The sequence below is a fragment of the Meleagris gallopavo genome, chromosome 28, assembly GCF_000146605.3.
Source record: "Meleagris gallopavo isolate NT-WF06-2002-E0010 breed Aviagen turkey brand Nicholas breeding stock chromosome 28, Turkey_5.1, whole genome shotgun sequence".
Classification (NCBI taxonomy): domain Eukaryota; kingdom Metazoa; phylum Chordata; class Aves; order Galliformes; family Phasianidae; genus Meleagris; species Meleagris gallopavo.
Window position 1 is genome coordinate 4,475,689 of NC_015038.2, and position 23,124 is coordinate 4,498,812.

Sequence of the window (23,124 nt, forward strand, 5' to 3'; positions counted from 1 at the left end):
TTTTCGTAGTTTTAATTTACTAAAGGACTTTTACTTTTTTTTTATTTATATATATATATATATTCTATTTTCCCCCAACAAAACCAGAAGGAAGCATCTCGGCCATCAGCCATGTATTCTGACTGTACAGCACTGATGACAAATTAATGTATGTGTTTGGTGCCACTAATTCATTGCTGTGAGAGGTACACACAGATAGATAACGTTACCCTCTGATTTAACAGCCCCACTAGGTCAGCTGTGCAGTGAAAGTGATGCTGCAATGCAGTTATGTGAATTCTGTACTGACACTTTCTATTAAACATATCTAGATCTATGTATGGTGTGCTGACAGGAGATGAGGTATACTATTTAAAAGATGAATTACTGCGACTTTCAAACCACCTTGTAAAGTCAATTTTTCATGCTGCAACTTTAATCTGATGTGTTTTGGAAGTACTGCTGGGAATAAAGCAAAAATATATATACAAAAAAAAAAAAAAAAGCGTATTTCATCATTTATAACTGTGAACAAGCATTCAATAGCTACTGAGTTCATAACTGTCATTAGAAACATCCACTTGTCTAACCACAGTCTGTAAAGCACACAGAAGACCAGCTGTTGGAAAAGTTGCTGTGAAGTAAAGCGAGTAGGAGAGCTCCAAAGCCAGCAGCCATCCTTTGGGCTTTCAGAAAAGTCAACAGCTGCTTTATTCATGGGAAATGCCATTTTTTTTTTATGTTAGCTGTATTTTTTTGGAGTTTTATAATCCTTCTTTGCAAAGCTACCTGTAAGAAAGTAATATTTAAATTTTGCAGGGTTTTAACAAATGCCCAGGTGACGACTTTAATTTACCTTTTGTAATGACAACTGCAACAAGCCATGGTGAAGTCACTGATGCAGGTAAGGCTAATATAAGCATTTATTTTATTAAAAAAAATATATATATATATTGCATATTTTTCCTTAGTTATATAATGTCATAGTTGTAATACTGTTAGAGCCACAGAGCTCTTTTTGCTGTAGTTTGTTTGTTTTTCTGGAAATACATTGATCAAAATCTTTTCCCATTTCAGATTCAATTTCACAGCAAACTAAACTTTGCTCTGAGGTGGATGAAGAGGTCAGCCAAGTTTAAACTTTGCTTTTAAGTATAAACCATACATACTTAATTTCTTAGGGCCTCCTAATTTAAAGCATTATTTAGTACATACTCTGGTGCTAGAGGATGTAGTGAGAGGGGAATCATCATTTTCTGTGACTTCTGTTTAAAGCTGTCATTTAGAAAAGTTGTTTCATATTCAATGAACATACCTTCAGATAAATCTTTGGATATTAAGAGGATTTCCAAGTCAAAAGTAATAGTGCCTGGGAAGTCTTGGAGTTTCAATCGTAGTAAGACTGAAGGAGTTAAATATTTTTGTGAATCTGCTTCTGAATTGGAAGGCACAAGGGTTGAAGTCAAGATTATCCTTTGGAAAATCAAGTAGATTATTCCAACCACCTTGTCTGGCATTATCTGTAAAGCAACGTCTTTAGTGGAGTGGTTGCCTCAAGCATTTGATTCTATGTTCTTTTTACCAATGTTCTACTTTAGTATAACAGTAAAGCTTTTTTTTTTTTTTTTTTTTTTTTGTATTTTGTGTGTGTGGTAGTTTTCTGCGCTGCTTAGGAAGGAAATGCTGATGGCAGCAAGAAAATATAACTTATTTCTTGCAGTTCTTTTAGTATTTTCTTATCCCTGAGGACTGAACTTCCTTTAGCCCTAGCAGATACTAGAACTAGATGTTCAGAATTGTAAAAATACTGCAATGCTGCCAAAAGGACAGCATTAGATGACAATATACCCACCTACAGAACTGCCTTATAACTACTCTTAACCTGCCTAAGCCTCTGATCAAGCATGGCCTGTACAGTGCTTTGAAGGTGTTCTAAGAGCACAAGGCCGGTTGTACTTTTTGTTACTTTGTATATGAGATAGCTGCAGGAGTGCATTGTGTGTCAAGATCTGTGATTCTTAAACTAGCAGGGTCTGATCTTACAAGAGCAGGAATGTGCTATGAAGAGCCTAAGAGAAGGAATCCTGGCTCCACTGATAATTCTAGCAAAATTTTATGGACTTTTGGTGATGTGCAGTTTATGACATCTTTAGAGCTATCAGTTCAGCAATATCACTCTACCTGAAGGCAGTAAGATATTTTTCACTTGTGCTTGTGTCACTTACATGTTCTGTGATTTCTGTTGATACTAACCCAGTGGATACATGAATATCGTTTCCTGCATTTACGATTTTGTGTCACCATCTGTGGAAACAAAAAAGCAAAAAACCTCTTGCTGTGATATTTCTAAGAGACAAATGTGTGTGTAAAACATTATTATTTAAATAACATTTGAGATTTAAATTGTGGAACTTGTTTTAATAGAATATGGAAACAATGAATGAATTGTATTCGAAACTCTACAAAGAGGCTGAGAAGATCAAGCGATGGAAACTGTCTGTAGAATCAGAACTAAAGCAGAAGGAAAGAAAATTTCAAGAAAATAGAAAGATTATTGAAGCACAGCGTAAAGCCATTCAAGAATTGCAGGCCAGTATTGTACAACATGTGTTTAATATGTAAATGAAAGAGAAAGCTCTTCCTGACTTAGTGTGAAAATATTGTTCATACGGTTAAAGATTGCTATAAAGGTTGAAGAAATAATTTTTAACAGTTTGTGATGATTTAAAGAAACCACTTGGCTTGGAATCAATAACTTATGGTTCTACTGTTTTGAAAGGAAAAAGTGCATTTTTTGTTTCTCAAAATAGGTTCCTTTTCTTTAATGATACACATTCTATTATTGAATTATTCACATGTGGAACATACTGTGGGGCTGCAGAAACCTACTCAAGGCTGAATAAGCTTTCATGCTCCTGGTCTGTGTCAACTATGCCAAGGCATATTTCTATGCTCGGCACACACAGGAAGCTAGTTTTTTATCTAGTTGGTAGCAATGCAGAGCTCTGTGACTGAAATACATATTTTGAACAGTTTATCAGCCCTTTTACTTCTTGTTGCTGTTGTTTGTTTGCATTAGATTTGGTAACCTAAGTCATCATTGATCGTTTAACTTTTGCCTTGAGAAGATGGTTCATCTGAGAAGGCATGCACACAGTGCGCAAGTGTATGGCTGGATAGGATGCCTTTAAGTGCTTCAGTTCCTGGGGAATTATTGCTTTAATTATATAAAAGATGTAAGAAAAGATGTCTTGGTACGTAATGTCAGATAAAGCAGATTTCTGTCTTCGGGTCCAGATAAATAATTTTTTCATATGAGGTTTGAGAACTGAAAGTATATCTCAAGTATGTTTTCCAGTAACAATCTCTTTTATATTTGTCTCCTGTGAAATTAGTTTGAAAATGAAAAGCTAAGTTTGAAACTGGAAGATGAGATATGTGAAAATAAAGATCTTTTAAAAGAGTAAGTAATGGCCAAATATTTTTTTGCAGAGAATGGATTTTCTTACTGAGAACTGCTTTAGTATGGAAAACTAAATTTATCTTAAATTATAAAATTTAATTAAAGCATTCACATTGTTATTACACAAGTGTACAAAGTACCATACATTCCTGTGACTGCATGTTATAGTATTATTTGTCTTCTTTTAGAAACAGTGCTTCAAGACACCTGTGTAACCTACTCAAAGAAACCTGTAGTCACTTCACAGAGAAGTCCACCAAATGTAAATGCTGTTTAAATCTTGATTTATAGAAGTAAATTTGCTTCTAACTTTCTCTAACTCACAAATGAAAAAGCTCTTGTTAAGTTCTGAATAAAAGTATATGAGGTTTAGTGCATAGGGTAAAGTTCAGAAATAAGGCCAGAGTTCGAATAGACGTTTGTTCTGTAATGCTGAATTCAGGGGTGTTCTGAAGTTAGTATGAGCATTTGCCAAAATGTTATATGCCTGGGAGTTATTTAGTTACTTAAATCCTGATACAAGTTTAAGCACTGCAAGCAATACTGATTAGCTACTGGTAGGCACTGGAGAGGAGTGCTAGTTTCCTGAAATCTTGTCACATTTGGCAGTCCCTTCCGTATACCTTGAATATATTAAGATATATTAGGTGGCACTTCATACCTCTTTTTAAGCAGTAGAATTGACTTTGTTTATCATTACCATCTTAAAAAACTTTGGGAGTCAGTCATGCTTATGTTTGGAGCAGTTAGATATTCCTCACACTAAATTGGACAATCCAAGAAAGCTGGCTAACCTAATTAAATTCTTAAGGTTTTAAAATATATGATTAACTTGTGATCTTAATTTATATGAAATTCAAAATTGTGGTGATAATCTTCAAAATTTGATTGTCTTGATCCTGGATACTTAAAAAGTATATAACTCTTAGTCTGACAAATACAAACAGCTGTGTATACATTTACTGCACTCCTACGATAGCTGTGTTTCTCACTGTTGTCTTCTATGTGTGTTTTCTTAAGGGAAAATAATACAAATTAAAAAACTGAACTCATTATAAGGTGAAGTATTCTGACAGTTCTGTAATGACAGTTCTGTGCTCATAGATACCTGCTGATGGGAATTGCTAAACTTTGTCTTGTATGAAGTGTATAACTTTTGGCACACTATTTTATAATGTGTTGGGTTTTTTGTTTGTTTGGGTTTGTTTTTAATAGGAAAAGAGCCTTTTTAAAATTCCTTTCCTTTAATTCACTATGCTGCTTAAGCATAATGGCTTGAACAGCTGGCATTCTTTTCCAAAAGGATAACTTTATCGTACATCCTTATTTTGATAGATGAACATGAAAGAGAAGAAACAAGACAACTGTATGAGGAACTTAATAACAACATTGAAGTAAGTGACATGGTGTGTTAAAAAGCTCAAATGTAATCCAAGTTAAATGCATGCATTGAAAATCTGGATTATGTGCATATGTCACTTATAACATGAGGCATCAATTCAATGATAAGTTTTATATATTAAACAGAGTCAATGGGCACATGGAATAACAGTTAGTTAGTAATTATCAGTCATTGTAGCAACTAAGAAAGGCACAACACCTTCTCCATTATTTTAGGAATCTAAAAACATGGACCAAGAAAGATATCTCATCCTTGAAATTATTTAAATAAAACTTCTTAAACATCCAATTTCATAAAAAATAGCATCTGTTAAAGTATGTTTATACTCAGACTTCAGATTTTGTTCTATATGTACATGTATAAGTGTGTAACAGTGGTGGGTTTTTTGTTTGTAAACAAGCTACAAACATTGCTCCTTATTACTGAAAGTACATAGTTTTACACAAATGTATGTATCAATTTTTACTTTTAGAGAATGATAGTGGCATTTGAAGAGCTTCGCGTGCAAGCAGAGAACACCAGACTGGAAATGTGTTTCAAGTGTGAGAGTTGTGCTTACTGTGTTTCTGCTGCAGGCTTCACAAATCTTACTGCTTGCAGCTTCAGGCTGGATGCTAGAATGGTGAACTGTGAACATTAATACTGTTTTGAAACTATGTCCTAGAACTGCATTGCACGGTAGTAGAGTGATAAATGCCTTCTATCACTATTTACTTTAGAGGAACAGATGCTGGAGATAACCAGCTAAATTCAGTCACTTTGACAAGGGAACCTCTTGTCTCCTATTTCTTACCTGAGTCTTATTCCTATAAAATGAGTTACAGTCTTCCTCATGGTATAGCCTACTACTTTCTCTTGTCAGACTTTATTACCACCTCAGCTTCTCTTAGTTTGGGATAAGCCTTTCAAATTTCCTAGGAAAGGTGAATTTACTGCAGTGCCTGAGGCTTCCTTTTAGACTTTTTTTTATACTTGTTTAAGTTTTGCATCTGAAGAATTGTTCCATCAATACAATTACTAATTTACTGAAAGTCTGGGCTCTGTCTTACTGATGCTGCCTGCTGTGTCTGGGCTCTTCATTGTTTTTTCTACTAGGTCAGATCTGAAATCTTATTTTTGTAATAGTCACTAAAAGTTTTAGTTTTGTCTATGAAGTACAGTCTGGAAATCACTATGTATTTTATGTGGTTGGTTTATTTAAATGTTAATGCATTAGTATGCAGATACAGAAATTTTAATCGAGTATTTGCTTTATCTACCTCTCAGGGCCTGCCTCATTTTTACAAACATATTTCTGCCATTTTTCCTATAACAATCTATTAACAAATACACGTAGTAATGGAGTAATTTTGTGGAAAGCTGACACAAAAAGTATTTTGTCTGATTAGAAAGGTATTTTAAAAATGACCTCAACAATGCCTCTTTAGGAAACAAATTGTGCAGTTGTACAATTGTAAAGCAATCTTAAATAGAAATCGCATTTCTCCTGAAGTATATTTTAGCTAGTATATTAAATATTGATATTTTGATATTTCTGATCAATAGTAAAAGAAGCAGAAGAAAAAATGGACAACTTTGAAAGAGAATGCAAGCTAGAAGTCAGTATGAAGGAAAAGCAGGTTTGCTCAGTTTTAAATTCTAATATGTACAGATTTATTTTTGCCACAAATCTTGCAGTTTTATTAATATTTGATGTCTATGACTCACTGATATTACTGTTATTCTAAAAGTACTTGTTGTTTGCAGAATATCTGTAGTTTGGAAGGATGGAAATCAGTATTGCAAATGACATTCAGATAGTGTGTTCCTTTAGTTATTTGGAATAAAATTTGAATTTGGCTGCTGTATTGTAACGAGGGACGTTTCTGTGACGGGATTTAGCAGTAACACATAAGCACCAAATAAGATTGCCTGTAAAAGAAGCAGCTTTGCAAAAGTATAAAATTTACCAGAAAGCAGGTATTGTTCATATCTGGTAAGAAGAAAGGTGAGAAGAATGACCATAACCCATAGCAGGCCATGGATTAGTAGGAGAGGTTAGGAGCCTGAGACTGGAGTAGGCATTTGTAGTGATGAGACATCTGTAATGGAAGATGGAATTGAAAATTTAATTGTGATACAGTTTTAATTTGAAGCAAGAGACTGAAAAGCAGGGTGTACAGGAAGGTCAAGCACTGTTGTTTTCTTCTGAGGATGGATGTGACATTGCAAAGATGCACAGAGTGTTCTGGGGCATTCATTACTGAATGAATAAAAATGGAAAAGATAACAGTTGGAGCTGTATGTCCATCAGATTCTGCTACCTTTAGTGACATTCTGGTATCTTTAGTCTGTTGGAATTCATGTTCTGATGTTAAACTGAAGAGCTTTAAGACCTGACCACTTTATTTAACTTGAATTACAGCAGTGTGTTTACTACTCATATGTGAATAAACAAAGATGAAAATCTATCTTCTTTTTTTAGACCTGCATTATTATTTTAATTTTGTTAGATTTCAGTTCTTACCGTAAGGTGTAATGAAAAAGATGATGTAATAAGAGACATCAAGACTCACCTGCAGGAATCAAAAAATAAGATTGCGGACTTAGAAGAAGCAAAAAGTAAGAATTATTTCTGCTATATTAAAATACATTTGGTTATAAAAGTATGGAAAACAGAAACGATGATGATTTCATCCTGGTAGTAGTTAGCAGGAGAATTTGGGACCTTGCAAATCTTATTTTCATTTGTAAACAATATAGATTCTGCTGATGTGTGAACTAGACTTGTAGCATATTCTCCTTTTATATAAAATACAGGCCCTTATTTCATAACAAAGTTTTTCTCTTCAGTCTTAATCAATACCCTCTTCTTGTACTGACATGAGAACTTCACTGTGCAGGACTTTCCTTCTCCTGCTTTTCCATATGCTCTTGCGTGCACATGATTTTGCTGCTATAAAGGTGCTATATATACAGCAGGGCATGATACAGCCCTTCCTGTACTCTTGGGATTGTTCTGTTTCCATTAGTTTGGATAGTAAACATGTGGAAAGAATAGTGTTTTCCTGCTTACCACATTAATCTATTTGAATTCAGTCATCTAATATTTGTTCAGAAGTCCATAAGTGTTTTCTGTTCAACAAGACACATTTTCACATCTTTGTCAAAGAACTCCTCCAAGCGTTACAGCTTTTAAATGGGATCATATTTGCAAATAGGCAAAGGCCTGAGATAAGAAGTATGAATAAATTTTGAAAGGTTCTTTTGTCTCAAGGATGAGTCAAGCAATGAAAGCTTTTGAAGACTGCAAGGGGAAAATACTTCAGTTGTGCACGCTTAGAATCAGGTGTGACTGGAAAAACTTAAGCTTTAGAACTTTCAATATTTCTAAAGCTATTACAAAATATTTATACTATATGATACAAGTACCTTTGTTCTTTAGAACTGAGACAGTTCTTGTCTCTCCTTTCCTGGGTAGTGGAAAGGCAAGTTTAATGTCATTTTTATTCCAGATACATGAGTGACTGTATTTTCTTAAATTTTATAAATGTTACCAATTTTACATTTTGGATACAATTGCTAATTAATTTGTATAATCATCTCATAATTTTTTCCTTAAAAATGATATGAACACATTATGTAACTTGATTAAGTTGTAGGAATATGTTTATCTGCAGAACACAAATCAAAGCATTTTGAAGAAAACATTATTTTTCCTAAATGTAATTATGTGTATTTTCTGCACAGAACATGAAGGGGAAATGTTAAAGGAATCTCAGCTCAATCAAGAATATTTAAAGGCAGAACTGGAAGAGGCTAAAAATTCATTGCGAAAAACAGAGGTATAGCTTGTTTGTAATTATGCAATTACGAATCTGTCTATACCACAAAAATAGTTACTGATACTCTAGACACAGAACAATTGTAGCTGGTTGTTACATTATATGTTTGTAAATAATCAAGTTGTTTTGTAGGCTACTCAAGAGAGCTTAGAAACTGAACTGCAGAGTACAGTGAAAGCATTAATTCAGGTCACTCAGGAGAAAGAAACACAGATGGAAGAATGTAAAGAAGCAAAGGCTTTGCATGCATCCATGATAGAAGAGTTCAAGACTTCGACTTACAATTTGAAAAGCTTGCTGCAAGAAGAACAAAATAGGTAATTTAAGTTGTCTACAACCAAAGATTGTTCTTATAGTTTAAATACTAAGTCACTGAGCTGCTGGGAATAAAACCTAAGTGATGGTCTGGTGTTTTTTTTGTTGTTGTTGTTTTTCAAATCAGCAATAAGTTTTGTATTAAAGTTAGTATAGTCACCTAGTCATCATTTAATTTGGGTATCACTTCTTTCTTTTTTTCCTACTAATGTATACATCTTTTGCCTACCTAACTATTTACATTGTTAGCCCTTAAAGATGGTTATAAAATAGTTTGAGTTGGAAGAGACCTTAAAAATGATGTAGTTCCAACAGCCCTCAACTCTCCACTAGATCTCCCTGCACATGGTTGCACTGCTTGGTTTTGTGTGGATGCAGTTCTTGACTAACAGAGCAGCCATCTCACTTGTTTCATTATTAAAGAACTTCTATGTTACATTTAATGAGGAAGATATTATTCCTTATGTGATGATTGTACTGTTTAATACTGATCTCTATTATCCCTGTAATTCAAGTCTTCTGTAGTTTTAAAAGTTATGCATATGTTAAAAAAAAAACCCTTAGCAACTAAAATGAACTTTTCTAAAAATGGGAACAGAACAGTAGATGTGTATTTTAATGTTATCACAACTGAATTTTTCAGTGAACAGTGATTTTGTGTAGCTGGCATTAAGATATCTCCTAAGTAGTTGCAGGCTATGACAGACCTAAAGGTGAAGGTGAAATTCATATTCTGACACATCAACCTAAGTGCAGAGAACATAATGGAATTTTTAAAGTTACACTGATTAACACTGAGAAAGTAAATCCTTGTTCTCCTGATTTTCATAAAGAGGTACAGATGTACCTGCCTGTTAAAAAGGCATCTATTTAAAACAGTTGTGGTATGACAGTCTTATTGTCCCTAAGCTTTCAAAAGCAGTGCTATATACTGAACAGAATACATTTGTAATTATTAGATTGAAGAAATACAAAGATGAGTCAAAACTGCTTACACTGGAGCTCACAAATAAGTCTGCTGAGCTTGGTAAGATTTGCAGAAAGAAAGAATGTAAGTAGTAATAACATTTTTTTAATGCATGGTCACTCCTGGAAGTCATCTTGGTTTCTCACAGCATTCCAGTTAAGACAAGTAGTGCTCCAAACCAGTTTCAGAGAGGTAGTGTTGGGCTGCTGAACAATAGATTTCAAGAATAACTTGTGTAGTACGTAGCAGAGACAAAACACCTGCTTTAGGCTTTCCTGCAGACTGCTAACCCCACACCTACAGTAGTTAGCTTCAAATATTACTTTGATATCCTGTTGCAACGTGATGGAAAGCACAGCAATGACAGCAGAGCAGCAAGGCCCTAGGCTGCAGCAAGTGAGAGTTTGCTCACCTGCAACACCCATGGGCACAAAAATAAAGAAGCAGCTTACCTTTAGAAGGCCACAGGCAGGGATCTCAAGCAAGATACACTCACCTGCTCTGCTAACCCTTAAATGAGGTGTGGGAAGGAGTGGATTTTGGCTCCACCCCTTCCAGCCACTCAGGTGAATTGCATGCAGTTGAGCTCCCCTGTTTTGGCCCTGCCTTCCTACCAAGTGCTCAATCACTGCTTCAGGCTGTGACTTTGCATTTCCACTAAACCTGTGATTTCTAGACAGGCATTCCTTAGCCCCCAAACCAAGATTGGTACAGTTTGTCCAATGTGCAGCATACGTCTATATGATAGACAAGAAATATGTTTTAGTATATGTTTTGAGGGAATACAAATTTGTTCAAAAATTGCTGACAAAGGCCTGTCTGAACAAGGTGAGATGTGACCGGTGATAATAACAGAGCAAAAAATTAGCTTGATGCACAGTACTTGCAAATAAATACCAATCATGTGAATGTGCATGTAGAAAACACATTTCAAAGTTACTAATAAGTGGATTCTTTTTTCAGCATATCCAGATTTTTTTCTAGAAAATTACAAATGCATCAATACACCAAGACTATTCCTTTGTATACATAATTACAGTCCACACTATAATATTTGAAACCATGGCTACAGAGAGCATAATAAGCTCTGAATTTTACTTCCAATCAATATATAGATTTTGTTCAGATGTACACTCACTAATAACTTCCTGAATATATATACAACTCTACATTCAGATTAAGTGATAGTTTAGGTTATCATTAAGCTTTTAGATTTCTGAACTTAATTCAAGAAGTTTTGATAACGGAGTACTGCAGTAGGATTAATTATTTCTATTGTCTGCTCTATATCAAAATTCTGTAATTCTAAATATCTGTTCAATAACTTTGTATTGCACGTGCTGCAGAAGAGATGACTAAACTAAAACGTGAGAAAGAAATGCAACTTGAAGAGCTGTCTGAAACCCTGGTAAATGTTCATTTTATTAATCTCATGGCACTTATCTTTGATGTGAAGTCTCTGTCTCGTGAGTACCTTATATGACATATAAACACTGTCTAATATTCCTTAATGTTGCTTTCTTATCTGTCTTTCAGACTATTTTGCCATTTTCTTTCTACTGTTTTATGTGTTTTATTTCTTCTAGTCAAGATTTCTGATGATTTCTTCCTTCTTTGATGCCTATTCAAGTACCATTCTCCACGGACATGAAGATTCCCTATTTTTAGTTATGCCCAGTACTCACTACTTCCTCACCACAAACCTTTCTGAAAAATACTTTTTGTGTATGTGTGATGAGCATTAGCTCACGCATTGTGAACACCAAACATATAATATTTAAGCCTGAAGGATCAACAAGTTTTCAACAGTGAATATAATTCCCTGAGTGGCTGGCTTTCTTTATAATAATCATTTAGAAATTAAGTCTTGTAAAAGGCTGACCTTACTTTGGTATTGAAAGGATAACCGAGCTTCTGACACCACTCAGGAAAGACAGTAGAATTTGTGAAAAGCTTTTGTGTAACAAAATGATGGATTCAATAAGCAATTTCAGAGATTTCATGGGTTTCTTACTTCACGTCTATTGCAATTATTTTACTGATTGAGAGGTATTAAGTATGGAGATATTTCCTCCATGCCTCAGCATTCAGTATCTAGGAAGCACTGCTTATTGTGTTGATACCTGTTCCTTTTCAGAGAAAACATCAGAGTTTGAACCTGCTGGAAGGTCTTATGGTTATAACACCATGTATTCCCATGGTGTTCTCATCTCCTTATAGAGAAATTTCCTGAGGTTTATTTTCTGTTATGGAAACCTGAGCTATATGAAGTATACTTTTAATACAGGCTAATGTTAGTTATGAGCTGTATTTACTAGTCCCAGAGGAAACTATCTCAGTTAAATCAAGATATCAGGAAACTAAGTTTGCATGTTACCAAATGTGATTTACCACATGTTCCTTAGGCACTGCTATGCACTGAATTTTCTAAACTGAGTTTCATCAATGTTCTTAAACAGGGAAAAGCTGAAGAACTTCTAGCGAAGAAGAAAGATCTTGAAGCTACTGTTGAAAATTTGCAAGAGAGAGAAAAAGAGATGAAAAATATTCTTCAAGTCAGAGAGGTCTGAATAAAGGGTGATAGTAAATACTTCATTGCTTTTATATGTGTATATATGTAACATAATAAATGTCATGTAGAGTTGGGCCAGTGGTCAACCCACTGTAGCATTCTGCTTCTGACAGTGACAGCCAAAGTTACTGGGTAGTAGAGGAGCCTGGTTATTAGCTATGGTACATCCTCCATACATTCCTACAGTAACTGTATGCAGAGGATGTTTGAGGACACATCCCTGTCAGTTCCCTTTGTTATCAATTTATAGACTTATGCGTGTTCACTTGTCTCAGCTGTTTTGTCTCTGTGCTCATGCTATTAGTCTCTACAGGCTTCTGTGATAAGAAATTCCAGAAGTTCATTATATGCTATGCTTAACTAAATATACGCTGACACACATGCTTTCTCTCTCTTTGCTTAAATTAACTGCATACCAGTACCTATGGTTTCACTGTATCACTTGTTATTCAGAAGAATTAGTGTTCAAAGCATTTATGCATTATAAAATTATATACTTTGTATCTAAGCTATAATTGCCTTCTCCTGTAACAACACATTTCTGAGGGAAGGGTTTTACTTTGTAGAATGCATCCAAAATATGTACTTATTACATAATGGTAGAATTTTTTTAATATATGGAGAATTAAAAAGCTTATGATGTCAGAGGAAATAGTGACTTTATTTAAATGCCCATGGAAAAGTAATTTTGTCAGCACTTTTGCAGACTGCTTAGGCTATAAAATAGAGGACACGTTTTCATTCATATCAGAGTTTAATGTCCCACAGTACTTCCACATTACATCAGATCGATGTAAAGATAAAGTCTGTGTTGTTTATGGCTTTGTTTCATCCTAAAGCTTTGTGTTGTCAGTTCAATTCTGACAGCTTCCTTGCACTGTGGTTCACCTAAGTACATTCAAAATACTGTTTTTCTTCTACAGAAAGAAATGTGTGATCTGAAAGTACAGCTGACTTGTTCAGTTGAAAAGGAACAAAATTATTTGAAACAGCTCACAACACTGAATGCAGATCTTGAACGAGAGGCGTATGATCATTTTTGATTTAATCATTTTCAGTGTTACATAGAAATCACTTTAATACAGAACCAAACTATCTGTGATTCTTTTCTTATGAAAACTTTTAACTTATGCAGACAGCATTACATCCTTTATATAATTATAATGTACATTTTCTGTATTAGTGTGCATTTAATTGTACTGTATCTCTATGTCTTAGTTGTTTTAACATGACTAGAATGTTTCTGAAATCACCATTAACTGCTTTGAGATGGATGTTAAAATACATTCTTGTCAACCATTATATTTACTCTACTGACTTATTTCCATTTGTCCTCCTACTGCCTTTTCATGCTACTATGGCTCTATATTAAATTTGTTGCAAAGATTGCATTTGCAGATTCAGGCCTGGACTTTTTCAGTGTGAAGTAACATTTTATAACAGATAAATCTACTGTTAAAAGAAATTTCAAAATATACATTCTTATTTCTCTTGACCGTTTATCCTAAATTAGACTAAAGAATGAGCAACTAACAGTGAATATCAATACACTGTTATTAGAGAAAGAACAAATGGCACAAGAGAAAAGTAAGATGGCTACAGAACTCAAGAAACTGCAGGAAAGTCTTGAGGTGAGCTGTAATCTTCCATCTGTTTTCAAAGGACAAGGTTATATTTAAAAAAACATTTAATAAATGACAATGATATATTTCCGTAGAGTATCTGAATTGTTTTTTTCTTTAAAACACAACATAAGTGCAGTTACACTTGTGAATGTGGCAGGTCACCCTACTGATTAAGATATCACTTTGAATTTTACTTATTTTTTCACCTGGGTATTTAGGATCAAAGGGAAAAAGAAGAAAACATAAAGCAGTTAGTAGAACATCTGGAAGAAGCAAATGGTCAACTAAGGCAAGTAAATCTCAGTGTACAATATAATTAAAGGAAGTAAGTTTGTTTCCTTCATGGTTCATCTGAACGTTGTGTTCATATGCTGCTTTCTATTATATACGGATGTCTCTTATATGGAAATAAATCATGGATAAATAGTAAATAAGCTGTATTGAAAAAGTAATATTCTTAAATATACATTTACTAATATTTGCTAATTTGGCATTTAGAAATGAACTGGAGTCTTTGAGAGAGAAGATGGCAAAGAAAGGCGAAGAGGTTAAAAGCAAACTGGATGAAAGTGAAGAAAATGTAATATGGTTTCTCATTTGAAATATAACATCACCTGTAGGATGTAATCTAGATGGTTGTTTTTCCTTTTCTGCAAAGCCCTGCCTGAGGATGTTCTCTCTTAAAGAGGTTTTATTCTTTCAGTGCTGCTACCAATTGAGTCAACATATGTATATATCCTGAGCCCTAACACTTTAAAAGAGAAGCACTTTCACTGGGATGTCCAGATTTGCCATATTTTAGGCAAATTTAGAGCCTCATTTTATTTATTATTTTCATATGCTCAGTAAGTAATATGATGTAAACTTCATGTGTTTAAGTGTTTTTGCTTTCTTACTCCATTGTCAAAGCTTTTTTTTTAACATCACAATAGATTTCAAAAAAATTTTATCATAAAATTCAAAGAATGTATTTAGGACAGGGGATGGTTTCTTAGTTTTTTGTTTTTTGTTTTTTTTTTACAAATAAATACAAAACAGAATCAGCTTAATTCTTTTTGAGGAAACTGCTTTGAAATTGTAACACTATTTACTAACGATTCTGCAATTACATATTTTTCTTTTTTAAGAAGGTATAAAAGTTCTCACAATGTTCTGACTAAATTACAATTTACATTTAAATTTATATATTTAAATTTATAATTTAAATTTAAATTACAATTTAAATTATAATTTACAATTATAATTCCAGACTAAGAGTATTGAAAATGAAATTTTGAAAAAGGAAAGACAGTTGAAGATGCTAGAGAATAAGGTAAGTAAATTAATTTTTCTCATGAGGACCTGGTTAGCTGATATTAAACTACGTGATATTGGGCTGGAAAAATTCTTGTGGCACTTCAGGGTAAAAGCTCCAACCACTACAACATGTTGGCATTTGTTTCAGTCTCACTGGAATCATATCTTTTCAAATGCATGTTAGAACTTTCGCAGTAGTGTCTAAGACATCGAGTCATTTTTAACCATTAATTAATGTTTGAAATATCCCTTCAGTTGAATACTATGAAGAAACAGGTGGAAAATAAAACAAAGTGCATTGAAGAGTTGCAGCAGGAGGTAAATACATTTTTTAGAAATATTGAATACAGAAAACATGGTATTCTGAGGTTGCTCTTCAGCCGTCCTAGTCTGGTGTGATTTCTTTAGGCATACTTACGTAATTCATAATATTTCCTTTCTTATCTTACCTTTGAGAGAACTGAAGGGTCACCTTTGGAATTACTTGATTTGTAAAATCATTCTTACTTTTGTAAAATGCAATTACAGTAATAATATATTTAAGAAACTTTTCTTATTTTCATTTAGCATGTGGCATCACTGATCTATGGTATCATACTGAATTATCTCATTAGAAAAGAATTATACACTTGGACAAATTGTCAATAACTGTACTGTAAAAATATACAAGTTTGTATTTCTTTTTATGACATCTGCACATTTTCTGTCAGCAGCATTTTCCCAGAATAAAATTCTCAAACCACTTGCTTAGAATCAATAGATCACACCATCTGTTGTTTCTTAATAGCACAACACAGGAGTACATTTATTTATATATAAGTTACATTGAACAAAAGCTGGAAACACTGTGTGTGTCTTAGTTTTTGTTCCTTATTTTACACCCTCATTCCTTAAAATCTGATTGTTAAAGTAGTTTAACACTTTCATTTGGAGATTTGTTCCGGAATCTGAAGTGGAGAACAAGAAGGGAGTTATTTGCTTGCTGAAAGCTGGAATTTGGGGTTTCAGACTTACTGTATGAGGTTAAAACATTTCATAGCCCTATTCACTTTTATTGTTATTATTTCACTTTAACAGAATAAGGTACTGAAAAAGAAAATGACCGCAGAAAGCAAGAAAACAAGCAGTTATGAAGGGAAGGTAGGTTTAATTTGTGTCATATATACGGTGATGTTAAAACACAAAAACTGAAGTTCTGAAGTCTCTATGTAATTATTGATAAAACATGTTAAGCACATTCTTCTAGGTTTTATGGATTTATGATATGGATTCTACAGAGCTAACTAAGCCCATGATTTTTGGAAGCTTCAATTTTCAGTCATTGGATATAGGGCTTTCAGATATTTGTAAGAAACATCACTTATCAAGGAATGATGATCCTAATAAGTTCCTTTCCTTTTTTTTATTGATACAATACTGAACATTACTCAGTAATGCCACGCTACTGGGCAACCTGATCTAGTTGGTGACAACCAGCCCACAGCTGGGGTTGGAAGCTTTAAGGTCCCTTCCAACCCCAGCTGCTCTAGGATTCTATGACTGTACAACTCATTACGCTTCATTTTCTTACCCAGCATTCCACACCAGCAATATTAAAGGGTCTTCTGTGTAAAAAGAAGGATAGTGTCAGATTGCTGCTGGGTCATTCCTCTCTACTGTAATGATTCTTTGTGCTTTGCTGGCTCTAGTTTTAGGACTACTCTGTTGACTGGGATGGACAACTGCTGTCTTCCCTGTCATGTTTCTAAAAGTATTTTCTAACTTTCTTCAGGCCAAAGTTCAACTCTTTAAGATGAAACTGAACATTAAATAGGAAGCAATATAGTCACATACCTGAAAAGTACAGAGTGGCTCTACTTAAATAAATTGGAAAATACCAAACCATTGGCATATTAATTCTTGAACAAATAACAATACTTCTGTACTCTCTAAAGGTGAACAAGCTACAGTTAGAGATGGAAAATATGAACAAGCAACATAAGGCAAGAGTTGACATTTATGAAAAAGAAATTGAAGCAAAAGGAGTAACTGAAAATAACTTACTTGAAGAGGTGAGAGTTGTTAATTTTTTCCGCAACTTTTAATTAGTTTTTGAAGATCAATTTTTGATATATTTTATGAAGCTATATCCATGAGGTTCCTTGCACTTACATAATAGTCTTGTAAACATAAATTGAACTTCTTGTGTATGCCAGTGAACAAAGCTTTAGAACACTAAATCCTTTAATCTGAACTCTTTACATGTCTTTAAAAATATGAACCTAGTTAAAAAAAAAATAATTGTGTCAAGCTGTTGTTCACAGATGTTCTATTCTTGGTATAAGTACAGAATAAGCAAATAGGTTAATAATGTTTCTCATTTTAGTGTTTTCCTGGCCACACTTTTTTTGTTTGGAATCAAAATATTAATTGGAATATAAAAGAAATGTTACACAAGTGTTTGAAATTGCACCGTGGTTCAAAGTGACAATTGTCTGCCATGGAAGAATGGATGTATTTTTAATCTATATTTTTCCATTTTAACAAAGTGTGTAGGAGATGCAGATGAAGATTTCATAAATGGGACTGTATATAGATTGCATTAATTAAAAGAACCTTGTTACTAACAGATAGAAAAAATGAGGTTACTTGCTGATGAAGCAACGATAGCACAGAGAGAAACTGATATCCGATGTCAACACAAGATAACTGAAATGATGGCACTTATGGAAAAGCACAAGGTAAGCTTCCTAGTATGGGATATTATGATAAATAAAAACCTTTCAAATGCAGAATTTACAAGTTAGAGAGTAAAACTTTGTCAGAGACCCGAATGTGGAAGCATGAGGTTTAACACTCTTGATTTTTCATCTTCTAATAACAAATTCACCTTCAGATTTTGAAAACGTGTCTACTGCCACAGAAATTCCATTTGTGTAAGCTGCAGAGAATCTTAACACGATGTGATCTATTAGCATGTTTGAAGTCCCAGTAATAACTGGGATGTAATGGTGGTAATGGTTTTTGGAAAAAACCTGTAAGCAAAGTTTGTGCTTTGTAGTCCTAATGTAATATTTGTCAATATCTTCAGTGGTTTTCAATTTTTTCTTTCAATCAGGAGACTCTTAGTGATCTTCAGCATTATAACTTAGCATATTCGAGTGGACATTTTTATCATTCTGTTTTACAGTACATTTAGCAGATAACATTAACAAAAATAAAGTGTCCAGATTTATGTACTGGAGCACACATCCCTGTGCAGAGATAAAGCACTCTGTGTTGCCCCACAGAATAACAAACAGCACTGCTTGCGAAGTTTCTGTTGTACTATTTCTGCAGAGGTGTCAGTGTTTGTTCACAGTGCTTTCTGAAGCTCCAGAAGAGATTTATTTAAAAAATTAAATATCTTAAGATTAGATAGATCTGTAACATTTAGTCCAATGACTGATGTCCTTTTTTTGTTTGTTTGTTTTTGTTTAATACAGCATGAATATGATAAAATGGTTGAAGAAAAAGATACAGAGTTAAAACTATATAAGATAAAAGAGCAAGAGCAGTCATCATTGAAAAGAGCTTTGGTAAGGAATACTCATCAGTGCTGGATAATGAAATGGAAGGGCTGCTTTTCTAAAATGTCCAACCTTCTGGCTTGCCTGGGCCACACTGAGAAAAGAGGGGTTGTTTTGGACCAATGTAATGCTTCTTCATTACAGTATCTGTGTGCTTTTCTGTCTACTTTACTCAAAAGTGCATCATGTTTTAACCTCACTGTCTGCTTATGAAATTTTAGTATTAAATAGTTTTTCATTTTTTCCCCTTCTCACAAATATTTAAAATTCTTTCCTTGAATGGTTCTGAACAGTAACTGTTTCCTAGCACTTGATCACTTCTTAAAAACAAGCTTAAACAACATTTCAAGTCTACAGTTGCTTAACTTTTTACCCCCTTTTCCTTTCTGGAACACCTAGCTTTGAGTAATATTCTGAGAGCAAGCATTCCCTCAAGACTTCCATAAAAGCGTGGCTCTATAACACCTACTTAAAATGTAGATTTTTTTCTGACATTTCCATTCATACAATATTTCTTTACTTTTATAGAAGCTGTGACTCAAGTCAGCACATTTTTTTTAAATCTTTTAAATTTATTCTTAGATGAGGAAAAGTTGATTCTATCTGTGTTCATCTGTTATTCTAGCACTAGAATCATCTCACACAGATACCTTTCACCATACTAACTTTATGGATAAACTACTCTATTTGAGCAAATTGAATTTTCTTTGTTTATACTGAATATCACTATGAATTAACGTCTCTTTCAGACTGTTTTCTTTTTTCCAGGTTAAGCATAGCTAACCCTTTCCATTATCTAATTGGTTTCAGGAAACTGAACTATCATGTTTGAAAAGTGAACTGTCATCCCTTAAGGAACAGCTTAAAGCAGAAATTGAAAACAAGGTATTTCATTTTTGTGTTGTTTTTTTTTTAATGTAGCACTATGGGTGACGTGCTTGGCCCAGTCACATGTGCTGCAGCAATGACAGCTGTGAAATGAGTTTTTGATTCTAGGTCTTGCAATCTTGAAATCAGAGCTTAATGCTCTCCGAAGTCATCATGCCTTCTGGTGGTGAAAGCTTTTCATGACTCCTGAGTATGAGTGAGGGGAGCATGGAGAGATTAAAAACCTCAAGAACTGTCCGTCAGAAATGAGAAAAGTTGTATAAGAAATAATACCAGGAATAGAAAAGTCATATTTTTCAAACACAATTGAACTAAACCTGGATCATATATTTGTATGAACTTTTGTAATAACACCAACAAGATTTTTAATAGCTAAACAAATCTAATAGTGAAATACAAATAAAATATTTATTGCCTCTCTTTTTAGGAGAATCTTGAAAAAGAACTCTCCAAAAATAGGGCTCCTGAAACTGAAAAGAAGGACAAGGTAGTTGTAACTTCATCATAAAACAATTTTAAAGTTGGGTGATATGTATATAAGCAATCTAATTGAAGTTAAATAATATAAAGTTAAATAAGATAACAATACACTCTGGACAAAAGGCACTGAAATGTTTTTCAACCGTTTCTTAATTCTAGAAAATACAAACTCATTTTTCTGAGACTCCTAAAACTCATTTAGATCCAGACTCTGCATCTATTAATGTAAAAAAACTATCCTCTCAGAGTGATATTCCTATAAAAACCAGCATGATGGAAAGTACAAAAACATCTCCTCGAGCATTTCTACAGAGTCCTTTGGTCAGACGATCACTGAAGGTTTGTAACTCACACTAATGAATCATTCTTATTTCTCTGACTCTATTTTTAACTTCTGCTTAACATCCAGTGAATGAACCACCGAAGTAAAATCAGCCTTGCTCTTGATGCCACTCACCATCAATATCTTTCTGCAAGCTTTCTCCTTCAGACTTGTTTGTTTGCATTTTCATGAATGTTGGTTATAGTCTATCTATAGTGACTACAGTTCAAACTGACAACTGAATTTCTGCAGTTAAGCTTAAAAAAGACTAGATATAGTGTGCCATAAAGCTCAGTTCTTCTGCAGCTGCTTGCTTTTTTTTTTTTTCCTTGTGCATGACTTTGTTTCAAGTTTTGAATGGAAAGGCAATCATTCCTTGATACATAGTCTGTAAACTGGGTTATGAGTTTAGTTTTGGATTCCATGATTACCACTGAAAATGTAATTTTAAATGCTATCTTTTTCCCAGACATATACTGTAAGGACTCCCCCAGTACACAAAATGCAAAGTGAAAGCTCAGGTCTGATTTCAGAACAGAGGAAAAAGCAAAAAGTGCTTCTGCAGCTGGATGCTCAGTCAGATAGCTCTGAACACAGCGACCTTCTGGTAAAACTCAGAACAAATAGCATGGTTAACAGATCTTTATGCATACTGCTATATCTGAGGATGTAAATAAGGCATCTGGGCTTCTGTACATAAGATAATTTATGAGGATATTTTTATTTAATTGTCTCCTTCTGGAATTTTATAAATAATTAGTAAGTTTATGACAAAAAATACCAACATTATAATGAGTTTTTACATTGTTTTTATGGAATTGTTGAGGTTTCATAGTTATACCTTAACTTTCTTTTTCATACTCCTTCCTAAGGGGAAAGAACAGAGATTTTTGAATGTAGTATAAGGAAGTAACCTTTCTATTTTTAATTTAAGAGCCTTGTTTCAGATGAAGAAGTATTTAAAAAATTATACAAAGATTATCCACAAGCTTCACAATTATATGCAATGACACCAAAACAGGTACGTTCCCTTTTATTTAGATCAAAATGAAGAGCAGATCATATTTGTTTTAGAAACTATTGGATGGCTTTGTTTTTCTTCTTAGAAACCAACTACATCAAACCTGAAAGCTCCAAGCTCTGCACTAAAGCTTGCAACTATGAGAAAAGTGAGAGAGACTGGATGGACTGCAGTTTCCAAAATAGACAGGAAGAGAAAAATTAAAGACGCTGAAAAACTCTTCTACTTAAAAAAAAAAAAAAGAGCAGTGCCCTAACATTATTTGATTAGGACAACTCAGTATTCTTTGAGCATTAGTACTTTGTTGCATATTTCTGCCATATTCGGTATGTTTAATACATGAATTTCCTTGATTCAGATAGTTCCTTATATAATTATAATCTGCAGAGCATTTTCAGTGTTTTATTCACATTATAAAAAGTCTGGAGACATTTTAATATTGAAATGAGAATAATTCAAACAAAACTGTTGCCATAAAAAAAAAATTCTGTTTCTAGAAATGCTGGTTTTAAAGAAATTCAGTTTTGTTCTTTAAATTTACTCTTTCTTAATACACAATTCACAAAACGATATAATTTAGTAAATGAAATGCTGAAGCTGCTAATGTGCAGCATTTTTACCCAAAGTTGTCTTGCATTTTCTTCTTTTTCAGTGTTTTGTTGCCAGTAGCTACTTCCTCCTATATTAGAATAGTTTCAAAACTTCCAAAATGCTATTTCCAAAATTCTGTTTTCAATAGAATTATGAAGGTTTAAGAAGATCTCTGCATCATTAGGAACATAGTTTAAGACTGTAACCAGTGTTAAGATGTCATTAAATTGTTGATCTCAAAGTGTACAGTGTGGGGCCGTATGTTGATCCTTTATTTATTAGGGCACAGATATAAATCACAGGGCAGCTTTTCTAAGAAATAACAGCTTCTGCTAGGGAAGCATAGAATTACGTCTATTTCTGCATGAATCTCTAATTAATCTTGGTTTCACAACTATTAAAACAAACAAACAAAAAAAACCTGCTTCAGAGCCTAAGAATAACAAGAGATCTTAAAAATATTAACAGAAGTTCCTGGAGTGGGCAGCAAAACTTGAATTTCATTCTTTTTGTGCAGCTGAAAGTACAGAGAGCACAAAAGAGAATACAGAAAATCCAAATAAATCTTAAAGAACTTGCAGTTTCAAGACTCACTCCATTTGACAACTGAACTTTACACCAAAAGCATTAAAGAAAATGTATAAAGATATTAAAGGACTCTAACAACAAAAACACAGTGCAAATCACAGTATTAATGGTCATCACTGTCTTCCTAGAGCCTTTTCTGTTCCTACCCATTAAAGTATTTAATTTTGTTAAGAGGAGAGAGAAACATAAACCAGTGTTTACACTGAGCAGATAGAACTTACATTTTTATCTGAGAAAAGAAAA

At 33.6% G+C, this 23,124-nt stretch overlaps 1 protein-coding gene across 2 annotated transcripts; it reads left to right on the forward strand.

The window, feature by feature from the left end:
* The first annotated feature begins 27 nt into the window (after positions 1 to 27).
* On the forward strand, positions 28 to 23,124 carry SYCP1 (synaptonemal complex protein 1). 2 transcript variants are annotated; one of them, XM_010724391.3, is made up of 30 exons: positions 28 to 883; positions 1,057 to 1,103; positions 2,404 to 2,568; positions 3,375 to 3,442; positions 3,631 to 3,704; positions 4,778 to 4,836; positions 5,317 to 5,386; positions 6,390 to 6,463; positions 7,337 to 7,445; positions 8,574 to 8,668; positions 8,801 to 8,985; positions 9,943 to 10,010; positions 11,297 to 11,358; positions 12,410 to 12,514; positions 13,446 to 13,549; positions 14,036 to 14,153; positions 14,366 to 14,436; positions 14,646 to 14,727; positions 15,397 to 15,459; positions 15,699 to 15,761; positions 16,521 to 16,583; positions 17,378 to 17,494; positions 18,053 to 18,163; positions 18,908 to 19,000; positions 19,802 to 19,876; positions 20,307 to 20,366; positions 20,519 to 20,698; positions 21,151 to 21,288; positions 21,616 to 21,702; positions 21,788 to 23,123. In XM_010724391.3, the coding sequence occupies exons 1-30, from the start codon at positions 844 to 846 to the stop codon at positions 21,956 to 21,958; spliced, it is 2,817 nt and encodes a 938-aa protein (XP_010722693.2). In that variant the 5' UTR covers positions 28 to 843; the 3' UTR covers positions 21,959 to 23,123. The 2 variants fall into 2 exon arrangements, with proteins under 2 accessions (XP_010722693.2, XP_031412862.1); XM_031557002.1 differs by lacking the exons at positions 28 to 883; positions 1,057 to 1,103; positions 2,404 to 2,568; ... (1 more) ...; positions 3,631 to 3,704; positions 5,317 to 5,386 and having other exon boundaries at positions 4,798 to 4,836; positions 21,788 to 23,124.